The sequence below is a fragment of the Elgaria multicarinata genome, chromosome 3, assembly GCF_023053635.1.
Source record: "Elgaria multicarinata webbii isolate HBS135686 ecotype San Diego chromosome 3, rElgMul1.1.pri, whole genome shotgun sequence".
Taxonomy (NCBI): Eukaryota; Metazoa; Chordata; class Lepidosauria; order Squamata; family Anguidae; genus Elgaria; species Elgaria multicarinata.
In genome coordinates, this window is record NC_086173.1 from 146,723,801 (window position 1) to 146,746,718 (window position 22,918).

The 22,918-nt window shown below is 45.0% G+C and overlaps 1 protein-coding gene across 3 annotated transcripts; it reads right to left on the reverse strand.

Moving 5' to 3' along the window:
* Window positions 1-578: 578 nt before the first annotated feature.
* Window positions 579-21,437, reverse strand: LOC134395906 (cholinesterase-like). 3 transcript variants are annotated; one of them, XM_063122142.1, is made up of 5 exons: window positions 11,639-11,749; window positions 9,155-10,658; window positions 5,546-5,709; window positions 3,095-3,183; window positions 579-997 (listed from the first exon to the last, which is right to left on the reverse strand). In XM_063122142.1, exons 2-4 carry the CDS (start codon window positions 10,648-10,650, stop codon window positions 3,113-3,115), a joined length of 1,731 nt encoding a protein of 576 aa, XP_062978212.1. In that variant the 5' UTR covers window positions 10,651-10,658; window positions 11,639-11,749; the 3' UTR covers window positions 579-997; window positions 3,095-3,112. The 3 variants fall into 3 exon arrangements, with proteins under 3 accessions (XP_062978212.1, XP_062978213.1, XP_062978214.1); XM_063122143.1 differs by lacking the exons at window positions 579-997; window positions 5,546-5,709; window positions 9,155-10,658; window positions 11,639-11,749 and adding exons at window positions 16,546-16,709; window positions 18,830-20,333; window positions 21,309-21,437 and having other exon boundaries at window positions 2,563-3,183; XM_063122144.1 differs by lacking the exons at window positions 579-997; window positions 3,095-3,183; window positions 5,546-5,709; window positions 9,155-10,658; window positions 11,639-11,749 and adding exons at window positions 13,835-14,228; window positions 16,546-16,709; window positions 18,830-20,333; window positions 21,309-21,436.
* Between the last annotated feature and the right edge of the window lie 1,481 nt (window positions 21,438-22,918).

The window sequence follows — 22,918 nt, forward strand, 5'->3', positions numbered from 1 at the left end:
AGAGTCAAATGGCTGTTCAGCTCCTAATCAGAAGTGCCACTGCTGTGAAGAATCATATCCGTGCTGATGGAGTGTCTGAACAGTAGCTGCAATGCTGCTGGAAGGCCCAAGCAACGTTCATCCTAACAGTGAGTGGAGGCACCAGCAGGCTGGGCCTCAGCCACATGGGCTGTGACAGGGCTCAGAAATGCTAGAGAGGAACCTAATGTTCAGGGAGGTGAAAGTTTATAAATGGAGACACCAAGCCTTCTGATATTAGCCTCATCACACATCCCCCTAATCTAGTTATTTCATAGCAGGAATTCGTAAGAAGCAATAGGGTTAAACTTCATTATACACACAGAGGCTCAATCCATTTTTCTCGATATAAGACAGCTCATTACAATGTAATTTTAAAGCCTATATCTCATAGTTTAGAGCAAGGTTTCTAGCTGTGTTAGATACTTTTGTAGAATCATCTGGATTCCTTTTTAACATAGCTTTGAAACTACAACCACTAAAATGTCACTCATACTTGCCCATTTTTAATGCAAATTCCAATTTCGATTTCTTTCAAACCAATGTATTCACACAAAAGATTTCAGTACATGTTTATTAGATTTCTCGTTCATTTACAGGTGCATTTGCCGGGTTGCAAGAAAAACCTCAAGACAATAGAACAGTTACTTTGCTGAGGGTTCAGTGGCAAAGATCAAGAACTCATAGGGTGTTTCCAGAAGAGACTTTTAGCACCCATTCATGGAATTTAAAGAGGGGGAGCAGACCACATCGTCTTCCACCTAAAACCCTCCTTTTTTCCAACACTTCTTCCATTTTTTATAACACAAAACATCATCACAGAGATGACAGATATTAATTCGATTTTTATTTGTGGGCCAGGTTTACAGCAAACTGTATATACAGGCAATGGATCTTTATTACTGAACATGAAAAGTAGTCCTGTTTTTTTCAGGTATCTACCTTGATCTGTTCTTGAAAGTGTGAAACCAAGCTGCACCTGTTATCACGAAAGGAATGTGGATTGATCATTTTGCAATTCGGATAGGGGTGAAACAAGTGATTTGACCAAAAATGCATGGAATTGACCCAGTACTATGACGAGAAGCAAATCCAAGACACAGCCCCTCCCACACCTTTTTCCCACCAACACATTTCATTAATTCTTTAGCATGATTACTTGGGAGTAATTAACAAGCTAAATATTGTTAATTTTAAAAAACGAATGGGATGCCTTTTAACTTTTGGGTCTGCTTTCAAATAAAGCTGATACACAGACAGACAGACAGATCAGACTAACTATACAGATACTCCAATCAATTCATTAGACAGACAGACAGAGCTCTCTCACACATGCAAACATTCACACACAGAGAGAGATACAGGCAAAGAAAAAAGGCACACTCTGACTTGATATTTTTAAGAGGTGTACTTAACACTACTCCTCATAAAATGATCTGCTGGACTCTTTAAACATGTACCCACTCTGTCCACTCCAACTACAGCACCCAGTGGCAAAGGAGGCAGCTATTTTATGGTGGCAGCCATTTTAAATTCCAAAATCATCTCAAAATAAGGCTTTCTGGGGAAAACAAAATGGTAGCTGCTCCTATTGGTTTATTTATTTATTTGCTGCACCAAAGGATTTCACCTCACCCTCCAAAACACATCTGGAACTGAACATCCAAATTTAAGGTAAGTGAAACAACTAAGAAATGGCCTTTGTGAATTTGGTATAGCCCTAGTTGCAAAGTAAGGATACAGAGTGACCAAAACCACACTGGGGCCGGATCTACACTATTGCTTTAAAGCGCTTTATAACAGTTTTATAGCGCTTTAAAGCAGTTAAAGCGCTTTATAACTGTTATAAAGTGCTTTAAAGCAGTAGTGTAGATCCAGCCTTGCTGTCAGACTCACTGAAGGTAAGCTATGACCTGTGAGGTTTTATTTATTTATTTATTTATTTATTTAAGGATTTTTATGCCGCCATTCAGCCAAAAAAGGCTCTCATGGCGGCTTACAAAAGTATTTCTTGACAGTCCCTGCCCACAGGCTTACAATCTAAAAGACATGACACAAAAGGAAAGGGGATTGGGAGGGAGGAGGAGGAGGGGGGAAAGGAAAGCAAATTCAGGCACTACAATCTTAGTTGGAAAGTTCAGCAGTTACAGTTGACAGCAGGAGGGAGGTTCTCCTGATAGCCCTCTGACCATGGAAAGCTGTCGTAACACTTGTAAAGTCATCACACACAAACACAGAGAGAGAGAGAGAAATTTTTGCTTGTGATTTATAGTCTTTTCTCTCCTCCTTTTTGTTTCAGATGATGTCTGGTGTGGACAGTGCTTGCAGGCCAGTCCTTGTGTCAATCATGGAGTCCCATCCCAATCCGTTTTCAAAGTATTAAAACACAGAAGATAATAAAATGTTTTAACAACTATACATAGAACAAACTTTTGCTTGTAATCAAGCCCCATGTTCCCTTGAAGGAAACAACCCTCTGCAGGTCATTTGCACCTGACAGCAATCCTTTCCCTGGACCATGGGACAGAGATCCAGGGTCCCACAGCTCTAAGGGCGCCCAAATGCAGTCCTGCCACATGCACACTTCCCACCCCACTTATTTTTACCATAAGTCTCCACTGACCCCCTTCTAAGTAAACTGAATCCTGGCTAAGTCCTGGAACCTGTGCAACATTTTACTGCTCCAAGTGGGGTGCAGGGCATAAAAAGGCTTTTAGTTTGTCGCAGATAGCTTCATTGTTGTCACTCACCACCATGCAACTTGGTTTTAACCAGGAAGGCTCTGAAACTAATGATGTTGGCACTAACGGAAACCTTGTTAGAGGTGCCATCTCTTTGAGAGGTGCCAAAGGTATATATTTGAAGGGTCTGGATTTAGCACCCCTGATGTAGCAGGAAAGAGTTTTAGGGGCTGACTGTGGAAATGCAGAACAGGGAAAAAGAGGAAGTGGGGAATGCTTTGCTTCAGTATGTTCTATCCACTCGTTCTTTCTATCCTTCATTTCTACCTCTTCCCCGTCCTTATGAGCTGTGTATCATCCCCTAGCTCTATTCAGCCCTGTGCATCCCTGCTGACCTTTCGTGGGGATTCCTTTTATTGAGTACTGTCTTCTGTCCTCCCATCTTCCTCTTTGCCTGGAGAAACATGATCCTCTCCCAACGTGTCTGCAGAAGAAAGAAGAAAAAATACAGAGAAAGATAGCTGTCCTGACTACAACGAGACAACCAGGGACAAGCTAGAATCTGAAAGAGGGCTACAGAGATAGAGAAGTTCTACATCACTTTAGATGTTGTGACAGAATTTGGGGAAGCGTATCTTAGATCAACATGCAAGGAATGTTCTGTTAAAGCCTTCCTGCCTACAACATGCATATACAGAACTATGGTTACTTTGGGAAAAAGAACGACTGTCAAATCAGTTTAATTCTGTAGTGTGGATGTGTTCTTTGTTATATTCAAGGTGAGACAAGCCAAATACACAAGAGCAAAAGGAATTTGCCATGCAATGAAGATTGCTTGATGCCCCATATTTTATGCCTGCATCTTTTGTTTCAAAGTATCGCACACTCTAAGGAACATAACCTTTCAAAGAACCTGTTTATCCACAGAACACAACATTTCCATTAGGGCTGTGCTCCACTTTGCTTCAGTTCTTAGAAGCAACATCGGAGCGGCCTGATCCGCCTCCGGTAAAGGCGGAGGTGGATTGGTTCGGGGGGCTGCGGATCGAGGTGAAGCGGATCGCCTCAATCCAGAGCTCCGGACGCAGGTAAGTGGGAGAGAGGAGGACTCATCTGGCACTGCTGCCACCACAGTCCCTGCGGCGACGGTGATGGAGCCAGGTAAGGGGGCAGGGAGGAAGGAGGCTTAACTGTGTCCATCGCAGTCCATCGCAGGCGTCAATTGAGGCTCCAGCTTCAGGAGGAAGCCGGGGCCTCAATTGAAGCCCACAACGGACTGCGATGGATGCAGGTAAGGGGGTGGGGTGGTTGGCCTACCTGGCAGCGGGGGCAGCATCCATGCGGCAATGGCAGAGCCAGGTAAGGGGGGAGGGAACCTTACCTGCATCCGTTGCAGGCTTCAGTTGAGGCCCCAGTTGAAGCCAGAAGTGAAGGCTGCGGCCTCTTCCAGCTTCAAGCCGGGGCCTCAATTGAAGCCCACGATGGACACAGGTAAGGGGGCCGGTGGGTTGACTTACCTGGTTCTGGCGGCAGCGGCGGTGGAGTTGGATCTCGCTCCGCTCTGCGGAGCGGGGGACAGGCGGATCGGCCCGAAGCAGTTCGGGCCTGATCCGGAAGTTCCAGATCGGGCCACAAAGCAGTTCGGGGGGGCCGTGCACAGCCCTAATTTCCATGATGCCCTTTCTCTTTACTGTTTTTCCATAATAATATCTATTGCAGAGTATTACAGATCTTCCTTATAAGAGGTATCAAGTGAAGCCCATTCCCAGCAAATCAAGAAACACAATAAGGAAATGCCTAATAATGAAGATAGCTGTTGCACAGAGATGGAGCAACTATTGAGAAAATCCAACGACGTAGCAACTATCCTTGGATTTGCTCAATAGTTGCTCTTCCCTGCATATTGGTCCTGCTAGTGCATTTCAACTAGGAGTGATCAAACGTGATTAATGGCAGGGGGTGTCTTACACAGCATCTTGTTGGTTTGCTTGCCTCCCAGAAAAACACTACAATTACTGGAGAAAGAAGGTCAACTTGAAATTACTTAATTGAAAAAACTAAATTGTCATCATGCTTTTTTATCATGCAAAATGGCCATCTCTCTCTTTCTCTCTCTCTCTCTCTCCTTGTTTGCACAGCCTGGTATTTAATAGTGAACAATAGGAGCCTGCTCAGCGGGTTCTAAAGAACAGGTGGCTACTCATGGGGAAGATTCCTAAGAGCTAACTGGGTGGCGGAAGTAGGTGTGTCATGGGCATCCGATATGGGTGTGGAGTCCAATGTACTCTCCCTGACCACCACATCTCAGCCTGCTACGTGGACGTGGACCCCAACAGCTGGCTACTGTAGCTTGCCACACCACATGAGCCTCTGGATGGCCCAGTGAGCACCACATGCTCCCAAGCCCTTTGTGACTTGCCATTTTGCTTAGAAATGGTGGCCCATTATTCTGAGTAAAAGGTCTTTTATGCAAATGGCAGCTGTACAGCCACCATTCATGCAGGATTGCAGGTGTGATGGTTCAGTGACTGCCCAGTGGAGCAGACAGAGGTGAGTCCATCCTTCCCTAGGCTGAAAAGATTTAAGGATCTTGGTGGGGATGGAGTGATTTTTCCTTTGAGAGTAGCTCTACAGCTTTGCTTGCTGCCTGCTCAGCCTGCACAATCCGAAATAAACAAGCCCACTGCTCAGAAGACATAGAGGTCATAAAGCCACATATGAAGTGAATCAGATGTGGGAGATGGCCATTCCAATAGAAACAAAGTTACCAGAAAATTCTGTCTCATGAGATATCAGCAACACACATCCATCCCAACACACACCACCAGACTAAGTGTTGAACTCACGTGGATTTGCAGACTTCAAAAAAAGACTTTCCAAGAAACCACAATGTCGGGCAGGAGATGTCTCCATAACCTGGGATGGCTCAGTGCTAAGTTGGAAGTAGTTCTGCTGGGTGGCATTATAGAGCGGCCATTGTACCTCATTGGCCACTGACCCTGTGGGATTCCTGTGGAGGAAGTAATATATATATTACTATTACATATAGTGTAATATGTATATATATATATATATATATATATATATAATTATTTATTACATTTTTATACCACCCAATAGCCAAAGCTCTCTGGGCAATTCACAAGCTTCCAGTAGGGAAGACGGCAATGTGTGAACTCTGAGTGATACTGAGTTGTTGATTCTTTTAAAAATGTATTTCCTACCTTATTGCATGACCAAGGACCTCCAGAATTTTTACAGTATTTATTTATTTATTTCATTTATTTATTTATTTATTTATTTATTACATTTTTATACCGCCCAATAGCCTAAGCTCTCTGCGCGGTTCACAAAAATTAAAACCATAATAAAACAACCAACAGGTTAAAAACACAAATACAAAATACAATATAAATGCAGAACCAGGATAAAACCACGCAGCAAAATTGATATAAGATTAAAATACAGAGTTAGAACAGTAAAAGATACAGAGTTAGAACAGTACCTCCGTCTTGTCTGGACTGAGTTTCAGTTTATTAGCCCTCATCCAGTCCATTACCGTGCCCAGTATTGAAACCTTGTCATCGTCATGATCCCCACAGCTGAACTAGCTGATATGCCCAGCATTGCTCTGGTCTGTGAATAGTGTTTATAACATGCCACTGCTATGCAGTCACATAGAGGATAAAGCCATTTTCAATATCTCCCGCTGAAGAAATTTTATTTATGGAATGTCCTGAAGGAATAATAGCAATTTGTACTGGTCATTACCATGAATCATAGTTTGGTGACAAGAAAAGACTCATGGGAGCCCCACTGGGAGTTGTAGGCAAGCCTTGGTTTTTTATTAAATACTTTAAAAAAAATACTTTCTGGTACATTGTACAGCCAGACCTAAGAGCATGCCAAATTTCAAGTTTCTACTTGGTATTGCTCGGGGGCCCTAAGATATATATGTCTGCAAGGTAATCATCTTAAAGTAGCAGGCCAGTGCTAGGCCTGTGAGTTAACCTTTAAACAAATTAAATTAATTTCTTTTTTTTCCCCTCTCTCACCCTGATGACAACCTTGCAAGGTAGGCCAGTCCTGGGCCAGTGAGGTAACTTCAAAACAAATTAAATTAGTTTCTTCCCCCACCCACCTCTCTCTCTCTCTCTCTCTCTCTCTCTCTGAGGGAGCTGGCTGACTGACTCACAGGTAGCTTGGTTGTTGCTATCAGTGACAGGTCCAGAGCTGTGACCTCCTTCCCTTCTGCTCAAGCCAGCCCAGGCACTCTCCTTTCAGGCCCAGGATAGCAAGCTACTTCCAGATGATGGACGCCAAAGCCTAATAAGTCTTCCCACCCATCCAAGGCATGCTGGGAGTTGTAGACACAAGCCTAGCTCCCTTAATCATTGAACACATCCAAGGTGTGGTGGGAGAGCATGCCAGACAGAAGCAAGAATTACTGAATGAAGTTTATGATTTTTATGTAAAAACCTAACATAACTATTTAAACCAAAGAGTGAATGGAGGAATGACTGATAGCTGAGGCTAGAATGGAATGGTGGGCGGGGTTAGTGGCAGTTGGAGAAAGTCAGGTAGAAGGAGAACAGAGACAGTTAGCAAAAGGTTAGGAAAGTGGGGGCTGTGTTAGGACTGAGACATGCCAGTACTACACCTCCCAGCATGCCTTTGGCAGCCCTCAGATGCCCATGTCCTCTGAGAGTTGCTTTCCTCTTGTTGCTGATGCTGCCCCTTGACAGAGCGTTGAGGAGTAGCATCGCCGAGGAGGACAGGAAAGCAGCTTTTAGTGGATGCGCACAACTCTGGCCAAGTCCTCCTGGGACTGCCTCAGCCCACACTTCTCACCCATGAAGTGCTCCATCAGAAGCCTGTACTGAAGGGCCGGGACTGGGTCAGACACTTGTCCCCCTTTGTCAAGCTTGTTTCTGGGCATGCACAGAGTGCTTCCCTTTCCTCCCTCCCTCTTAAGGGTGAAGGCTGCACATGTGCTTCCCTCAGTTTCTGAGAAAACAGCGATATCAGGACAGAGCATGTCCAGAGTTCAGCCTCTCAAAGACATGCTGTTGTATCTAATTATGGCTTTAAAACACCACATGGCAGGTGGGAGGAGGCACCGCAAATGGATGCAGCCCATTTATGTGAGTTGTTTCCTATTATGTGGAATTGGGGTTGACTGACTTTAGGAATCACAATGGCTACCAAAGGGGAGTTCCAACCAAGGCATGCTGGGAGTTGTAGGAATAAATCTAGGTTTAATTAAATTCTTTAAAAATACTTAAGATGCCAAAATTCATGTTTTTAGACTTTTTTTGGTCCGTGTACACAACAACCTGTCTGGGTGAACAGTATTAAGGCAGTACCATCTGTGGAAGTGGGTAAACATTTTGGGACATACGTGACACACACATACTTTCCGCTTTATAGGTAGAAATTACTAATACCACTACACCTGAAGTGTACACAAGTGTAATTATTGTGTAAAAGAGGTGCAACCTTTTCTTTGCCACCATTCTGTCCAAAGAACTACACCAGTTGGCTTCCATTGCAATCCTATGCATGTTTGTACAAACGCAAGCCCTACTGCATATAAGGCAGCATGTTCCATATGAAGTGTGCTTAGGATTGCTGCTTTATGGTACAGTCTTATCAATAGTGCCCCTGATTATCATAAGCCCCATAATTCACAGGGTTACGATCCTCCTGAACAGGGTGGAAGGAGTAGCAAGGTGATTTTCGCCTCCCCTTATTCCTTCATTTTTTTAATTAGAGCAGCCATTTCTGGAAATGGCCCTTCACAGTTGTCACAGTTTTCAACATTAGATCTAGAAAAAGACAAAGCTGCCATCTTCCTTAAAATTATAGTTCTCATGAAGGACAGATGATGGTTGAATATGACCAGGTGGGTCAGATAACTCCCACGAATGGTCAGGGGCAATGTCTTAGCATTCTCCCAAAGTGGTCTGAAGCACTTCAGTCCCGATCTGACCTACCTTGGACTGATACAGCCCCGATCTGGATTTGGAGCAAAGCAGGATCCAGAATCAGCTTGGGATCCATATCCACACCCAAAATTATGCATAGTCAAAAGTTTGAGCAAGAACAACTTGGACATTGCACAATGCTGTCCTAAAAGCAAGCAAGAGGATAATTAGCTTGCCTTCTGTAAAATTCAAATTATACTAATTATTTCTAATTATGCACTTATATTTCCATTTGTACATTAGCAAAAGCAAATTTGTGGGATTATTTTTTGTTCTCTGGGTCTGAGCCCCAGATCTTTACAGGACTTAGCAGAGCCCCTGGTTTATTGAATGGGTGGGCCTTCCTTCTTTATACAGTAGCGCCGCCCAGAGAGCTTCGGCTATTGGGCGGTATAAAAATGTAATAAATAAATAAATAAATAAATAAATAGCGCAGCATAAGAGGAAAAGACTACGCTTCAGTCTTACCCACTTCTGGAGAATTCAGCCCAATACCGCATCATCCTGCGGCTCAGTGCACCCTCAGCCTTTGAGTATGTTCGGTTGGCGCCCATGGCTGATTCCAGGGTTCCAAACAAATAAGGTACCTCACCACCATGGAGTGCTCCAGTCCATTCAGGCCAAGCAGAGGCGGAGGTGTGATGTGTAAAGGAATAACTGTACACAGGACTCCCAGCTTCACTGAGCTTTGCAGCAAACGTGGCAGCTGGACATACAAAGAGGAAATCACCACCGGACTGTGACAGGGACCAACGGTACTTTGCCAAATCGTGGTCTTCTTTGCTGTACTCCAGCACCACAGCCTGAACCGCTTCTTCAGTACCCTTTCGCAGTGTCAGCGATATCCCTTTCCGAAGTTGCTCCCAACTGATTAGGCTGTGATTGGTGTCAGGAAAAAGAATTGTCACAAAAATAGACCCTTCATCAGAAGCGGCACCAATGAGAATTGGTTTATGGTGAATTTTCCCGGCCTCCACAAGCTTCTGCGGCGCATCAGGCAAAAAATCCCCATCTGTTGTTGGTACGAAGGGAATGTCCAGAATGAACTTGCTTGCATGATGTAGGAATTGCTCATGCTCAGCAAATTCCATGGCATCTTTTTCCTGGAGGCAGCTCACCATAGCAGTATCATTGCCTTCTGCACAGCCCAGGAGCTGGCTGAAATTAAGGGCGTTCTGCTTGGCCTCCTCAGGACTTTTCCAAGACCAGATGGCATTGGGAGCCCCACTCTGAAGCACAGCGTGGGCAAACAGGGGCTGGCTATTTGGTGAGAGAAGATGGAAACCCACGGAGACTCCACCAGAGCTATGGCCAAAAAGGGTCACGCGAGTTGGATCTCCACCAAAGGCAGCTGCATTCTCCTGTACCCACTTCAGTGCCAGCTGTTGGTCCAAGAGGCCCATGTTTCCTGGGGCAGCTGGTGGCAATGAGAGGAAGCCTAGAGCCCCCAGGCGGTAATTAATGGTGACTACAATGACATTCTCATGATAAGCTAAATGTGCTCCATTATATATATCTAAGGAGGTTGTGCCAGTGAAAAATCCCCCTCCATGTATCCAGACAAGGACAGGAGTTGGTGAAGAAGGTGGTGGATGAGGAACCCAGACATTGAGAAAGAGACAATCTTCTGAGAGTGGTCGATTGGCAACCCAAATGTCTGTCTCAGGAAAGCCAGAAAATATTATCTGGGGACAGGCGTTGCCAAAACGGGTAGCCTCGAAGACTTGACTCCATGGCTGATGTGGAACAGGCTTCTGGAAACGTAATTTTCCCAGCGGGGGCTCAGCATAAGGGATGCCCAGATAGGCAGACACAAAGCCAGAGCCAACTGGAAGATCTTTGCCCTTGATTGGACCACTGCTGGTGACTACAACACCTTGCTCTTCAGAGTCAGACTTCGAGATCAGTGGAAAGAGGAGGAGGAGGTAGAAGCATGAAAGTGATGAGATCAGGAGACCAGGCATTGCAGCAGCTGGAAGGAGAACATCCTCAAGCAGGTTACAACAAGCACAAGTTAGATAGGCCATTCCTCTTTCAAGGTAAACATGCTCCAGTTTTACCCTGTGACATGTTGGCACAGCGGAATGGTTCTTTTCGCTCAGGACACCAGATCTGGTCAGCTGATGCCCACTTCGTGTTTAGACCTGTTCTGTGATACATCTATCATAAGAAGAGCCATGCTGAATGGGACCAAAGCTAGATCTACACTACTGCTTTATGCAGGTATTGAAGTGCACTGATAACTGTTGCAGCACATTCCACAGGCCACTTTCATAGTGTTTCATCCTGCTTTTTATTCCACATTCGTAATGATTTGACAGAAGGTGTAGATCTGGCCCATGGGGCCATCTAGTCCAGCATTCTGTTCACACAGTGGCCAAACAACTGTTGACCTGAAACCCACAAACAAGTGCAGCAGCACCCTCCCGCCCATGTTCCCCAGCAATACGTATATAGGCTTACTGCCTGTGACATTGGAGGTAGCACATAGCCATCAGGACTAGTATCCATTGATAGCCTTCTCTGCCAGGAATTGATCCGACCCACTTTTAAAGCAATCCAAATCGGGGGCTATCACTGCACCACATGGTTATGAATTCCATAGTTTAACTCTGTGCTGCATGAAGAAAGACTTCCTTCTATGTGCCCTGAATGTCCCAGAAATCAGCTTCATGGGCTGACACCATTGGGTTCCCTTTGAAGAGGGATCCTTTCAGAGGGATCAGGTCTCGCTATTGTGGGATTTTTATTGATGAGGACAGGGGATTTCCCCACTAAACATTTTTAGTAATATCCCTGCCCCATGGCCCTGATTTCAGTGTTTTTTGCACGCTTGAAAGTGTATCCAACACATTGATATAACTCATTCCCAGTCCCACTCTAAATTTCATTCTTGTGTCACGTTTTCAACCTTTCTCAAAGCAACTCCCTTTTCAGTGGTTACAAACTCACCTCCTTCCTGCCCAGTGCAGTCTGGTCCCTCTTACAGATCAGTTGGATGGAGAAAGCTGGTTGCTAGAGAGTCTGCAATGCTTGCAAGTGTTATAAGTGACAATTATTTATTCACAAGCTACTGTGGGCGCACACATATATGAAGGTCAATGACCACTTGTCTTTCCACTCAGTGGGAGGAGGGCAGTTGGAGGCGTAGAAAGATATACAAGGGGTCAGAGGCCTTGCTTTGGTTGGCACAGAGCAGAGGTATAAGTTAGAACTACTTATTCGCAACCTACATGTATGAAGGTCAATGTCCACTTGTCTCTCCACTCTGTGGGAGGCGGGCACATCGTGGCAGGATAGGAAGATATACAAGGAGGGTCAGAGACCTTGAGTTAGTTGGCACAGAGCAGGAAGTTGTGCTAGGACAAAAGGGTCGTCCCAAGTTTCTACATGTAGCACTGATCCCTTAAGAGCTGTTTCAGAGAATGGAAAAGTTGAAGACAAGGCCACATTGGTAGAATGGATCAAGAAAGGGCCTTTTTGCTTTTTTAGGATGGAGGGGGAAAGACACAAAGGCCAGAAAGCCAAAGAACAACCAGCAGTCAAGTGACAAAGGACGGGGCACATGGGGATTCCTAACTGGCCGGATTTGGCCCATGGACCTAACATCCAATGCCCCTGACCTGGAATAAGAGTAACAGTAGTCTCAGTTGAAATCCAGAATAGAAATTATCCAAAAGAGGCAATTATGATAGTTAGCCCTTTCCAAAGATTTACCATAAGGACAATGAATGTGCATTGGTGTGGAGCGACATTGCCTTATCAGGTTCTACTCCCCCTCCCCATGTGCAGGTGTTCATTTCTAAAAGGAAAAAAAACACCAAAGTGCAGGTGTTCTACACCTCCCCCTCATATGTTTTAATGTGATTTTAGATTGTAAGAATCTGGGCAGGATACTGTTGCTCTTTTATTTCTACATACCATACAGCACCAAGTACATTGTTGGTGCTATTTATAATAATAATAATAATAATAATAATAATAATAATAATAATAATAATAATAATAATAAGGGCCTGTGCATTGTTTCTACAGCAGGAACAGATTTTGCAACCATAATAGTGTCGACCCTCACCACCATCCTCAGGCAGCCCAATCAGTTACATGGGGTTTCCCCCCATATAGTAAGCAAGCATTCATGTCAAACTAGATATTTTTGTTGAATCATGTGAATTTTTTTAACATAGATTTAAGACTACAGAAGCTAAAATGTCACTCAAAAAGAGCAATGGAAAATTAAGTGATAATTAAGTGTGTGTTTTCATGTAGATACTCAACCACTTTCCACTCTAATTTTAGACGCCAGTGAGTGGCAAAGGAGACAGCCATTTTGTGGTTGCAGCCATTTTGAATTTCTGCAAATTCAAAAATCATCTCAAAATAAAGCTTTCTAGGCAAAACAAAATGGTAGCTGCTATAATACCATGCTGCCCCAAAGAATTTCACCTCACTCTCCAAAACATAGCTGAAACAAAACAACCAATTTTAAGGTAGGTGAAACAACGGAGAAATGGCCTTTATCCATTTGGTTAAGCCCTAGTTGCAATGTAAGGTTAAGGAGCGACCAGAAACCACACTTGCAGTCACAATGACTGAGGGTAAGCTATGACCTGTGAGGTTCTTCTGATAGCCCTCTGACCATGGAAAGCTGTTGTAACACTTGTAAAGTCAACACACAGACACACACACACAACACCAGATTTGACTTGGGATGTGGGGGGTTTCTCTCCTCCTTTTTGTTTGAAATAATGGTGGTTATGGACAGCCAAGCCCTTGTGTCAATCATGGAGTCCCATCCCAATCCGTTTAAAACCCAGAAGATAGTAAAATGTTTTAACAACTATACATTGAACAAACTTTTGCTTGTAATCAAGCCCCATGTTCCCTTGAAGGAAACAACCCTCTGCAGGTCATTTGCACCTGACAGCAATCCTTTCCCTGAGGCTGGACCATGAGACAGAGATCCAGGGTCCCACAGCTCTGAGGGCGCCCAAATGCAGTCCTGCCACACACACACTTCCCTCCCCACCAGTGGTATTTTTACCATAAGTCTCCAGTGACCTCCTTCTAAGTAAACTGAATCGTGGATTAGTCTTGGAACCAGTGAAACATTTTACTGCTCCAAGTGGGGTGCAAAGCATAACAAGGTTTTTATTTCTTTGCAGATAGCTTTATTGTTGTCACCACCGTGCACAAAAGGTTTACATTTGCAAGAAAGGTGCCAAAGGTACACATTTGAAGGATCTGGTATTGGAGGCCCCGATGAAGCAGGAAACAATGTCAGGTGCAGACTGTGGGAACGAGGAGGGAAAGGTGTGGGGGTGGGTGGGGAGGTTCTGCTTCTAAGAATTCAGTGTGCTCTTTTCCACTCATTCTTTCTGGACTTCATTTTCCCCTCTTCCTTGTTCTTATCTGCTGAGCATCACCCCCTAGCTCTAAGCATCACTGCTGACTTTCAATCGGGATTCCTTTTATTGAGTACTGTCATCTGTCCTCCCATCTTCCTCCTTGCCTGGAGCAACATGATCCTCTCCCAATGTGTCTGCAGAAGAAAGAAGAAAAAATACAGAGAAAGATAGCTGTCCTGACTACAACGAAACAACCAGGGACAAGCTAGAATCTGAAAGAAAGTTTTTGAGGGCTACAGAGATAGAGGTTCTACATCACTTTAGATGTTGTGATAGAATTTGGGGAAGCGTATCTTAGATCATCATGCAAGGAATGTTCTGTTAAAGCCTTCCTGTCTACAACATGCATATACAGAACTATGGTTACTTTAGGGAAAAGAACGACTGTCAAATTAGTTTAATTCTGTAGTGTGGATGTGTTCTTTGTTATATTCAAGGTGAGACAAGCCAAATACACAAGAGCAAAAGGAATTTGCCATGCAATGAAGATTGCTTGATGCCCCATATTTTATGCCTGCATCTTTTATTTCAAAGTATCGCGCACTCTAAGGAACATAACCTTTCAAAGAACCTATTTATCCACAGAACACAACATTTCCATTAGTGCTGTGCTCCACTTTGCTTTGGTTCTTAGAAGCAACATCGGAGCAGCCTGATCCGCCTCCGGTAAAGGTGGAGGTGGATTGTTTCGGGGGGCTGCGGATCAAGGCGAAGTGGATCGCCTCAATACAGAGCTCCGGACGCAGGTAAGTGAGGGGGAGGGGGACTCATCTGGCACTGCTGCCACCACAGTTCCTGCGGCGACGGTGATGGAGCCAGGTAAGGGGGCAGGGGGGAAGGAGGCTTACCTGTGTCCATCGCAGTCCGTTGCAGGCGTCAATTGAGGCTCCAGCTTCAGGAGGAAGAGGCCGGGGTTCCGGTAAGTGGGTGGGGTGTTTGGCCTACCTGGCAGCGGGGGCAGCGTCCATGCGGCAATGGCAGAGCCAGGTAAGGGGGGACGGAACCTTACCTGCATCCGTTGCAGGCTTCAGTTGAGGCCCCAGTTGAAGCCAGAAGTGAAGGCTGCGGCCTCTTCCAGCTTCAAGCCGGGGACTCAATTGAAGCCCATGATGGACACAGGTAAGGGGGCCAGCGGGTTGACTTACCTGGTTCTGGCGGCAGCGGCGGCGGAGCAGGGAATATGCGGATCGGCCCGAAGCCATTCGGGCCTGATCCGGAAGTTCCAGATCGGGCCACAAAGCAGTTTGGGGGGGGCGTGCACAGCCCTAATTTCCATGATGCCCTTTCTCTTTACTGTTTTTCCATAATAATATCTATTGCAGAGTATTACAGATCTTCCTTATAAGAGGTATCAAGTGAAGCCCATTCCCAGCAAATCAAGAAACACAATAAGGAAATGCCTAATAATGAAGATAGCTGTTGCACAGAGATGGAGCAACTATTGAGAAAATCCAACGACGTAGCAACTATCCTTGGATTTGCTCAATAGTTGCTCTTCCCTGCATATTGGTCCTGCTAGTGCATTTCAACTAGGAGTGATCAAACGTGATTAATGGCAGGGGATGTCTTACACAGCATCTTGTTTGTTTGCTTGCCTCCCAGAAAAACACTACAATTACTGGAGAAAGAAGGTCAACTTGAAATTACTTAATTGAAAAAACTAAATTGTCATCATGCTTTTTTGTCATGCAAAATGGACATCTCTCTCCCTCTCTCTCTCTCTCTCTCTCTCTCTCTCTCCTCGTTTAGTATTTAATAGTGAACAATAGGAGCTTGCTCAGCGGGTTTTAAAGAACAAGTGGCTACTCGTGGGGAAGATTCCTAAGAGCTAACTGGGTGGCGGAAATAGTGATGTCATGGGCATCTGATATGGGTGTGGAGTCCAAAGTACTCTCCCCGACCACCACATCTCAGCCTCCCAATCTGTGTTACGTGGACCCCAACAGCTGGCTACTGTAGCTTGCCACACCACATGAGCCTCTGGATGGCCCAGTGAGCACCACATGCCCCCAAACCCTTTGTGACTTGCCATTTTTCTTAGAAATGGTGGCCCATTATTCTGAGTAAAAGATCTTGTATGCAAATGGAAGCTGTACAGCCACCATTCATGCAGGATTGCAGGTGTGATGTGACTGCCCAGTGGAACAGACAGAGGTGAGTCCATCCTTCCCTAGGCTGAAAAGATTTAAGGATCTTGGTGGGGATGGAGTGATTTTTACTTTGAGAATAGCTCTATAGCTTTGCTTGCTGCCTGTTCAGCCTGCACAATTGGAAATAAACGAGCCCACTGCTCAGCCATCGTAGGGATCATGAAGCCATGTATGAAGTCAATCTGATCTAGGAGATGGCCGTTCCAATTGAAAGCAAAGTTACGAGAAACATCTATCTCATGAGATATCAGCAACACACATCCATCCCGACACACACCACCAGACTACGTGTTGAACTCACGTGGATTTGCAGCCTTCAAAAAAAGACTTTCCAAGAAACCACAATGTCTTGCAGGAGATGTCTCCATAACCTGGGATGGCTCAGTGCTAAGTTGGAAGTAGTTCTGCTGGGTGGCATTATAGAGCGGCCATTGTACCTCATTGGCCACTGATCCTGTGGGATTCCTGTGGAGGAAGTAATATATATATTACTAGTATATATAGTATATATAAAAGATTATATATATATATATATATATATATAGAGAGAGAGAGAGAGAGAGAGAGAGAGAGAGAGAGAGAGAGATGATGATGATGATGATGATGATGATTATTATTATTTACATTTTTATACCGGCCAATAGCCGAAGCTCTCTGGGCAGTTCACAAGCTTAAATAGAGAAGACGGCAATGTGTGAACTCTGTGATACTGAGTTATTGATCCTTTAAAAAATGTTTTTCCTACCTTATTGCATGACCAAGGACCTCCAGAATTTTTACAGTATTTATTTATTTATTTATTTTATTACATTTTTATACCGCCCAATAGCCGAAGCTCTCTGGGCGGTTCAAAAAAATTAAAACCATAATAAAACAACCAACAGGTTAAAAACACAAATACAAAATACAATATAAAAGCACAATCAGGATAAAATGATATAAGATTAAAATTGATTAAGATTGATATAAGATTAAAATCAGCAAAATTGATATAAGATTAAAATACAGAGTTAGAACAGTAAAATTTAAATTTAAGTTAAAATTAAGTGTTAAAATACTGAGAGAATAAAAAGGTCTTCAGTTGGCGATGAAAAGAATACAGTGTAGGCGCCAAGCGGACCTCTCTGGGGAGCTCATTCCACAGCCGGGGTGCCACAGCGGAGAAGGCCCTCCTCCTAGTAGCCACCTGCCTCACTTCCTTTGGCAGGGGCTCACGGAGAAGGGCCCCTGAGGATGATCTTAAGGTCCAAATGTTAGCAGAACCACCTCCATTTTTAGGTGGTTCTGCTAACACCTTCAAAAGATAAGGGGGGGGGCTCTGGTGTTACATTCTGATTGGTTAATGCTGCTACTGGGCCCTGCCCCTTGAAAGCTTTAATACTATACCATATTCCCTATGTCTTTTGTCTGATTGCTCCCTTTGATAGACCAGGCCTTGATTACTAATCAATAAAGCGCTTTTGAACCCTCTGTCGCTGGAATGGTGGAGTCGTGCTTAAGGGCTGTTTGGATCTCGTCCTTGGGTGAAAAGAACATTGATCTAACACAGGCACGTACATATGGGAGGACGCGTTCCTTCAAATAACCTGGCCCCAAACCATTTAGGGCTTTGAATGTCAATACCAGCACTTTGAATCAGGCCAGGACCTGGACTGGCAGCCAATGAAGTTGTAAAAGGACTGGCGTAATGTGATCTCGCCGGCCAGTCCCTGTTGATAAACAGGCTGCCCTGTTTTGTACAAGCTGAAGTTTCTGGACCGTTTTCAAAGGCAGCCCCACATCTAACGCATTGCAGTAATCCAAACGAGAGGTTATCAGAGCATGGATAACTGTAGCTAGGCTACCTCTGTCCAGATAAGGGCGTAGTTGGTATATCAACCTAAGCTGATAAAAGGTGCTCTTTGCCAGTGAGTTCCCCTGTGCCTCAAGTGGCAGTTCCGGATCCAAGAGCACCCCCAAACTACGGACCCGATCCTTTAGGGGGGGTGCAAACCTGTCCAGGACAGGGCAAACATCACCTCGCCAAACAGATGAACCACCTGCTAACAGTACCTCCGTCTTGTCTGGATTGAGTCTCAGTTTATTAGCCCTCATACAGTCCATTACTGTGCCCAGTATTGAAACCTTGTCATCGTCATGATCCCCACAGCTGAACTAGCTGATATGCCCAACATTGCTCTGGTCTGCTCTGACCTGCTTTGGACTGATACAGCCCCGATCTGGATTTGGAGCAAAGCAGGATCCAGAATCAGTTTGGGATCCATATCCAGACCCGAAACTATGCATAGTCAAAAGTTTGAGCGAGAACAACTTGGACATTGCACAATGCTGTCCTAAAAGCAGGCAAGAGGATAATTAGCTTGCCTTCTGTAAAATTCAAATTATACTAATTATTTCTAATTATGCACTTATATTTCCATTTGTAAATTAGCACATGCAAATGTGTGGGATTTTATTTTGTTCTCTGGGCCTGAGCCCCAGATCTTTTCAGGACTTTGCAGAGCCCCCGGTTTATTGAATGGGTGGGCCTTCCTTCTTTATACAGTAGCGGAGCCTAAGAGGAAAAGACTATGCTTCAGTCTTACCCACTTCTGGAGAATTCAGCCCAATACCGCATCATCCTGCGGCTCAGTGCACCCTCGGCCTTTGTGTATGTTCGGTTGGCGCCCACGGCTGATTCCAGGGTTCCAAACAAATAAGGTACCTCAGCACCATGGGGTGCTCCAGTCCATTCAGGCCAAGCAGAGGCGGAGGTGTGATGTGTAAAGGAATAACTGTACACAGGACTCCCAGCTTCGCTGAGCTTTGCAGCAAACGTGGCAGCTGGACATACAAAGAGGAAATCACCACCGGACTGTGACAGGGACCAACGGTACTTTGCCAAACCGTGGTCTTCTTTGCTGTACTCCAGCAACACAGCCTGAACCGCTTCTTCAGTACCCTTTCGCAGTGTCATCGATATCCCTTTCCGAAATTGCTCCCAACTGATTAGGCTGTGATTGGTGTCAGCAAAAAGAAATGTCACAAAAATAGACCCTTCATCAGAGGCGGCACCAATGAGAATTGGTTTATGGTGAATTTTCCCGGCCTCCACAAGCCTTTGCGGTGCATCAAGCAAAAAATCCCCATCTGTTGTTGGTGCGAAGGGAATGTCCAGAATGAACTTGCTTGCATGATATAGGAATTGCTCATGCTCAGCAAATTCCATGGCATCTTTTTCCTGGAGGCAGCTCACCACAGCAGTATCGTTGCCTTCTGCACAGCCCAGGAGCTGGCTGAAATTAAGGGCGTTCTGCTTGGCCTCCTCAGGACTTTTCCAAGACCAGATGGCATTGGGAGCCCCACTCTGAAGCACAGCGTGGGCAAACAGGGGCTGGCTATTTGGTGAGAGAAGATGGAAGCCCACGGAGACTCCACCAGCGCTATGGCCAAAAAGGGTCACGCGAGTTGGATCTCCACCAAAGGCAGCTGCATTCTCCTGTACCCACTTCAGTGCCAGCTGTTGGTCCAAGAGGCCCATGTTTCCTGGGGCAGCTGGTGGCAATGAGAGGAAGCCTAGAGCCCCCAGGCGGTAATTAATGGTGACTACAATGACATTCTCATGATAAGCTAAATGTGCTCCATTATATATATCTAAGGAGGATATGCCATGGAAAAATCCCCCTCCATGTATCCAGACAAGGACAGGAGTTGGTGAAGAAGGTGGTGGATGAGGAACCCAGACATTGAGAAAGAGACAATCTTCTGAGAGTGGTCGATTGGCAACCCAAATGTCTGCCTCAGGGAAGCCCGAAAATATTATCTGGGGACAGGCGTTGCCAAAACGGGTAGCCTCGAAGACTTGACTCCATGGCTGATGTGGAACAGGCTTCTGGAAACGTAATTTTCCCAGCGGGGGCTCAGCATAAGGGATGCCCAGATAGGCAGACACAAAGCCAGAGCCAACTGGAAGATCTTTGCCCTTGATTGGACCACTGCTGGTGACTACAACACCTTGCTCTTCAGAGTCAGACTTCGAGATCAGTGGAAAGAGGAGGAGGAGGTAGAAGCATGAAAGTGATGAGATCAGGAGACCAGGCATTGCAGCAGCTGGAAGGAGAACATTCTCAAGCAGGTTACAACAAGTACAAGTTAGATAGGCCATACCTCTTCCAAGGTAAACATGCTCCAATTTTACCCTGTGACTTGTTGGCACAGCGGAATGGTTCTTTTCGCTCAGGACACCAGATCTGGTCAGCTGATTTAGACCTGTTTAGACCTGTTCTGTGATACATCTATCATAAGAAGAGCCATGCTGGATGGGACCAAATCTAGATCTACACTACTGCTTTATGCAGGTATTGAAGTGCACTGATAACTGTTGCAGCACATTCCACAGGCCACTTTCATAGTGTTATACCCTGCTTTTTATTCCACATTCATAATGATTTGATAGAAGGTGTAGATCTGTCCCATGGGGCCATCTAGTCCAGCATTCTGTTCACACAGTGGCCAAACAACTGTTGACCAGGAACCCACAAACAAGACATGAGTGCAGCAGCAGCACCCCACCCATGTTCCCCAGCAATACGTATATAGGCTTACTGCCTGTGACATTGGAGGTAGCACATAGCCATCAGGACTAGTATCCATTGATAGCCTTCTCTGCCAGGAATTGATCTGACCCACTTTTAAAGCAATTCAAATCGAGGGCTATCACTGCACCTCATGGTTATGAATTTCATAGTTTAACTCTGTGCTGCATGAAGAAAGACTTCCTTCTATGTGTCCTGAATGTCCCAGAAAGCAGCTTAATTGGCTGACTCCATTGGGTTCCCTTTGAGGAGGGATCCTTTCAGAGGGATCAGGTCTCGCTATTGTGGGATTTTTATTGATGAGGACAGGGGATTTCCCCACTTAACGTTGTTAGTAATATCCCTGCCCCATGGCCCTGATTTCAGTGTTTTTTGCACGCTTGAAAGTGCATCCAACACATCGATATAAATCATTCCCAGTCCCACTCTAAATTTCATTCTTGTGTCACCTTTCTCAAAGCAACTCTCTTTTGAGTGGTTACAAACTCACCTCCTTCCTGCCCAGTGCAGTCCGGTCCCTCTTGCAGATCAGTTGGATGGAGAAAGCTGGTTGCTAGAGAGTCTGCAATGCTTGCAAGTGTTATAAGTGACAATTATTTATTCACAAGCTACTGTGGGCACACACATATATGAAGGTCAATGACCACTTGTCTTTCCACTCAGTGGGAGGCGGGCAGTGGGAGGCGTAGAAAGATATACGAGGGGTCAGAGCAGTTGGCAGCAGTTGGTTGGCACAGAGCAGAGGTATAAGTTAGAACTACTTATTCGCAACCTACATGTATGAAGGTCAATGTCCACTTGTCTCTCCACTCAGTGGGAGGCGGGCACATCTTGGCAGGATAGGAGGATATACGAGGGGTCAGAGACCTTGCATTAGTTGGCACAGAGCAGGAAGTTGTGCTAGGACAAAAGGGTCGTCCCAAGTTTCTACATGTAGCACTGATCCCTTAAGAGCTGTTTCAGAGAATGGAAAAGTTGAAGACAAGGCCACATTCGTAGAATGGATCAAGAAAGGGCCTTTTTGCTTTTTTAGGATGGAGGGGGAAAGACACAAAGGCCAGAAAGCCACAGAACAACCAGCAGTCAAGTGACAAAGGAAGGGGCACATGGGGATTCCTAACTGGCCGGATTGGGCCCACGGACCGAACGTCCAATGCCCCTGAACTGGAATATGAGTAAGAGTAGGGTGACCATATGAAAAGAAGGGCAGGGCTTCTGTGACTTTAGCAGCAGTATTGAAAAGGGAATTCCAGCAGGTATGGAGAATCTGGTGACATTTCCTCTTTTCTTGGATGAATTTCAGTTGGTACAGCTCGAGGATGTTGACAAGGTGCTTGGACTGGTCCGCGTGACCACCTCTGTACTGGATCCTTGCCCCCCTTGGCTAATAAAAGGTAGCAGGGATGGAACAGCCGGCTGGGCCAAGGATGTGATTAATGCCTCTCTGTGAAAGAGAGTGGTCCCAGGCTGTCTGAAAGAGATGGTAATCAGACCATTCCTGAAGAAAACTTCCTTGGACGCGGAAAATCTTAGTAACTACAGGCCGGTAGCAAATGTTCCATTCCTGGGCAAGGTCCTTGAGCGGGTGGTTGTGGGCCAGCTCCAGACGCGCTTGGATGAGACTGATTATCTGGATCCATTTCAGTTGGGTTTCAGGTCTGGTTTTGGCATTTTAACATTTTAACAGCATTTTCACAGCATTTAACAACGTTAAGTTTGTTTTTTAATGGACCCCAGAATTGTTGTTTTTAAATGGATACTGTTGTTTTTACACTGTTGTTTCCATGTTTCTGATGGTTTTTTAAATTTTGTATACTTTTTAATGTCTACCATTTTTAACTGTTGTAAACCACCCAGAGAGCTTTGGCTATGGGACGGTATATAAATGAAATAAATAAATAAATTCATCACAAGAGGTGCCCTGCCCTCTTTTAAATCTGGTCACTCTACTATTGCTCCTGCACTTTAACTGTGGTGATGAAGAGGGAATTTCACCAGGTTCCCCATATATACAAATGACACCTGCTGAAATTCTCTTTTCTATGCAACTGTTAAAGATACAGGAGCCCTGTCCTCCTTTTCATGTGGTCACCCTAAGTA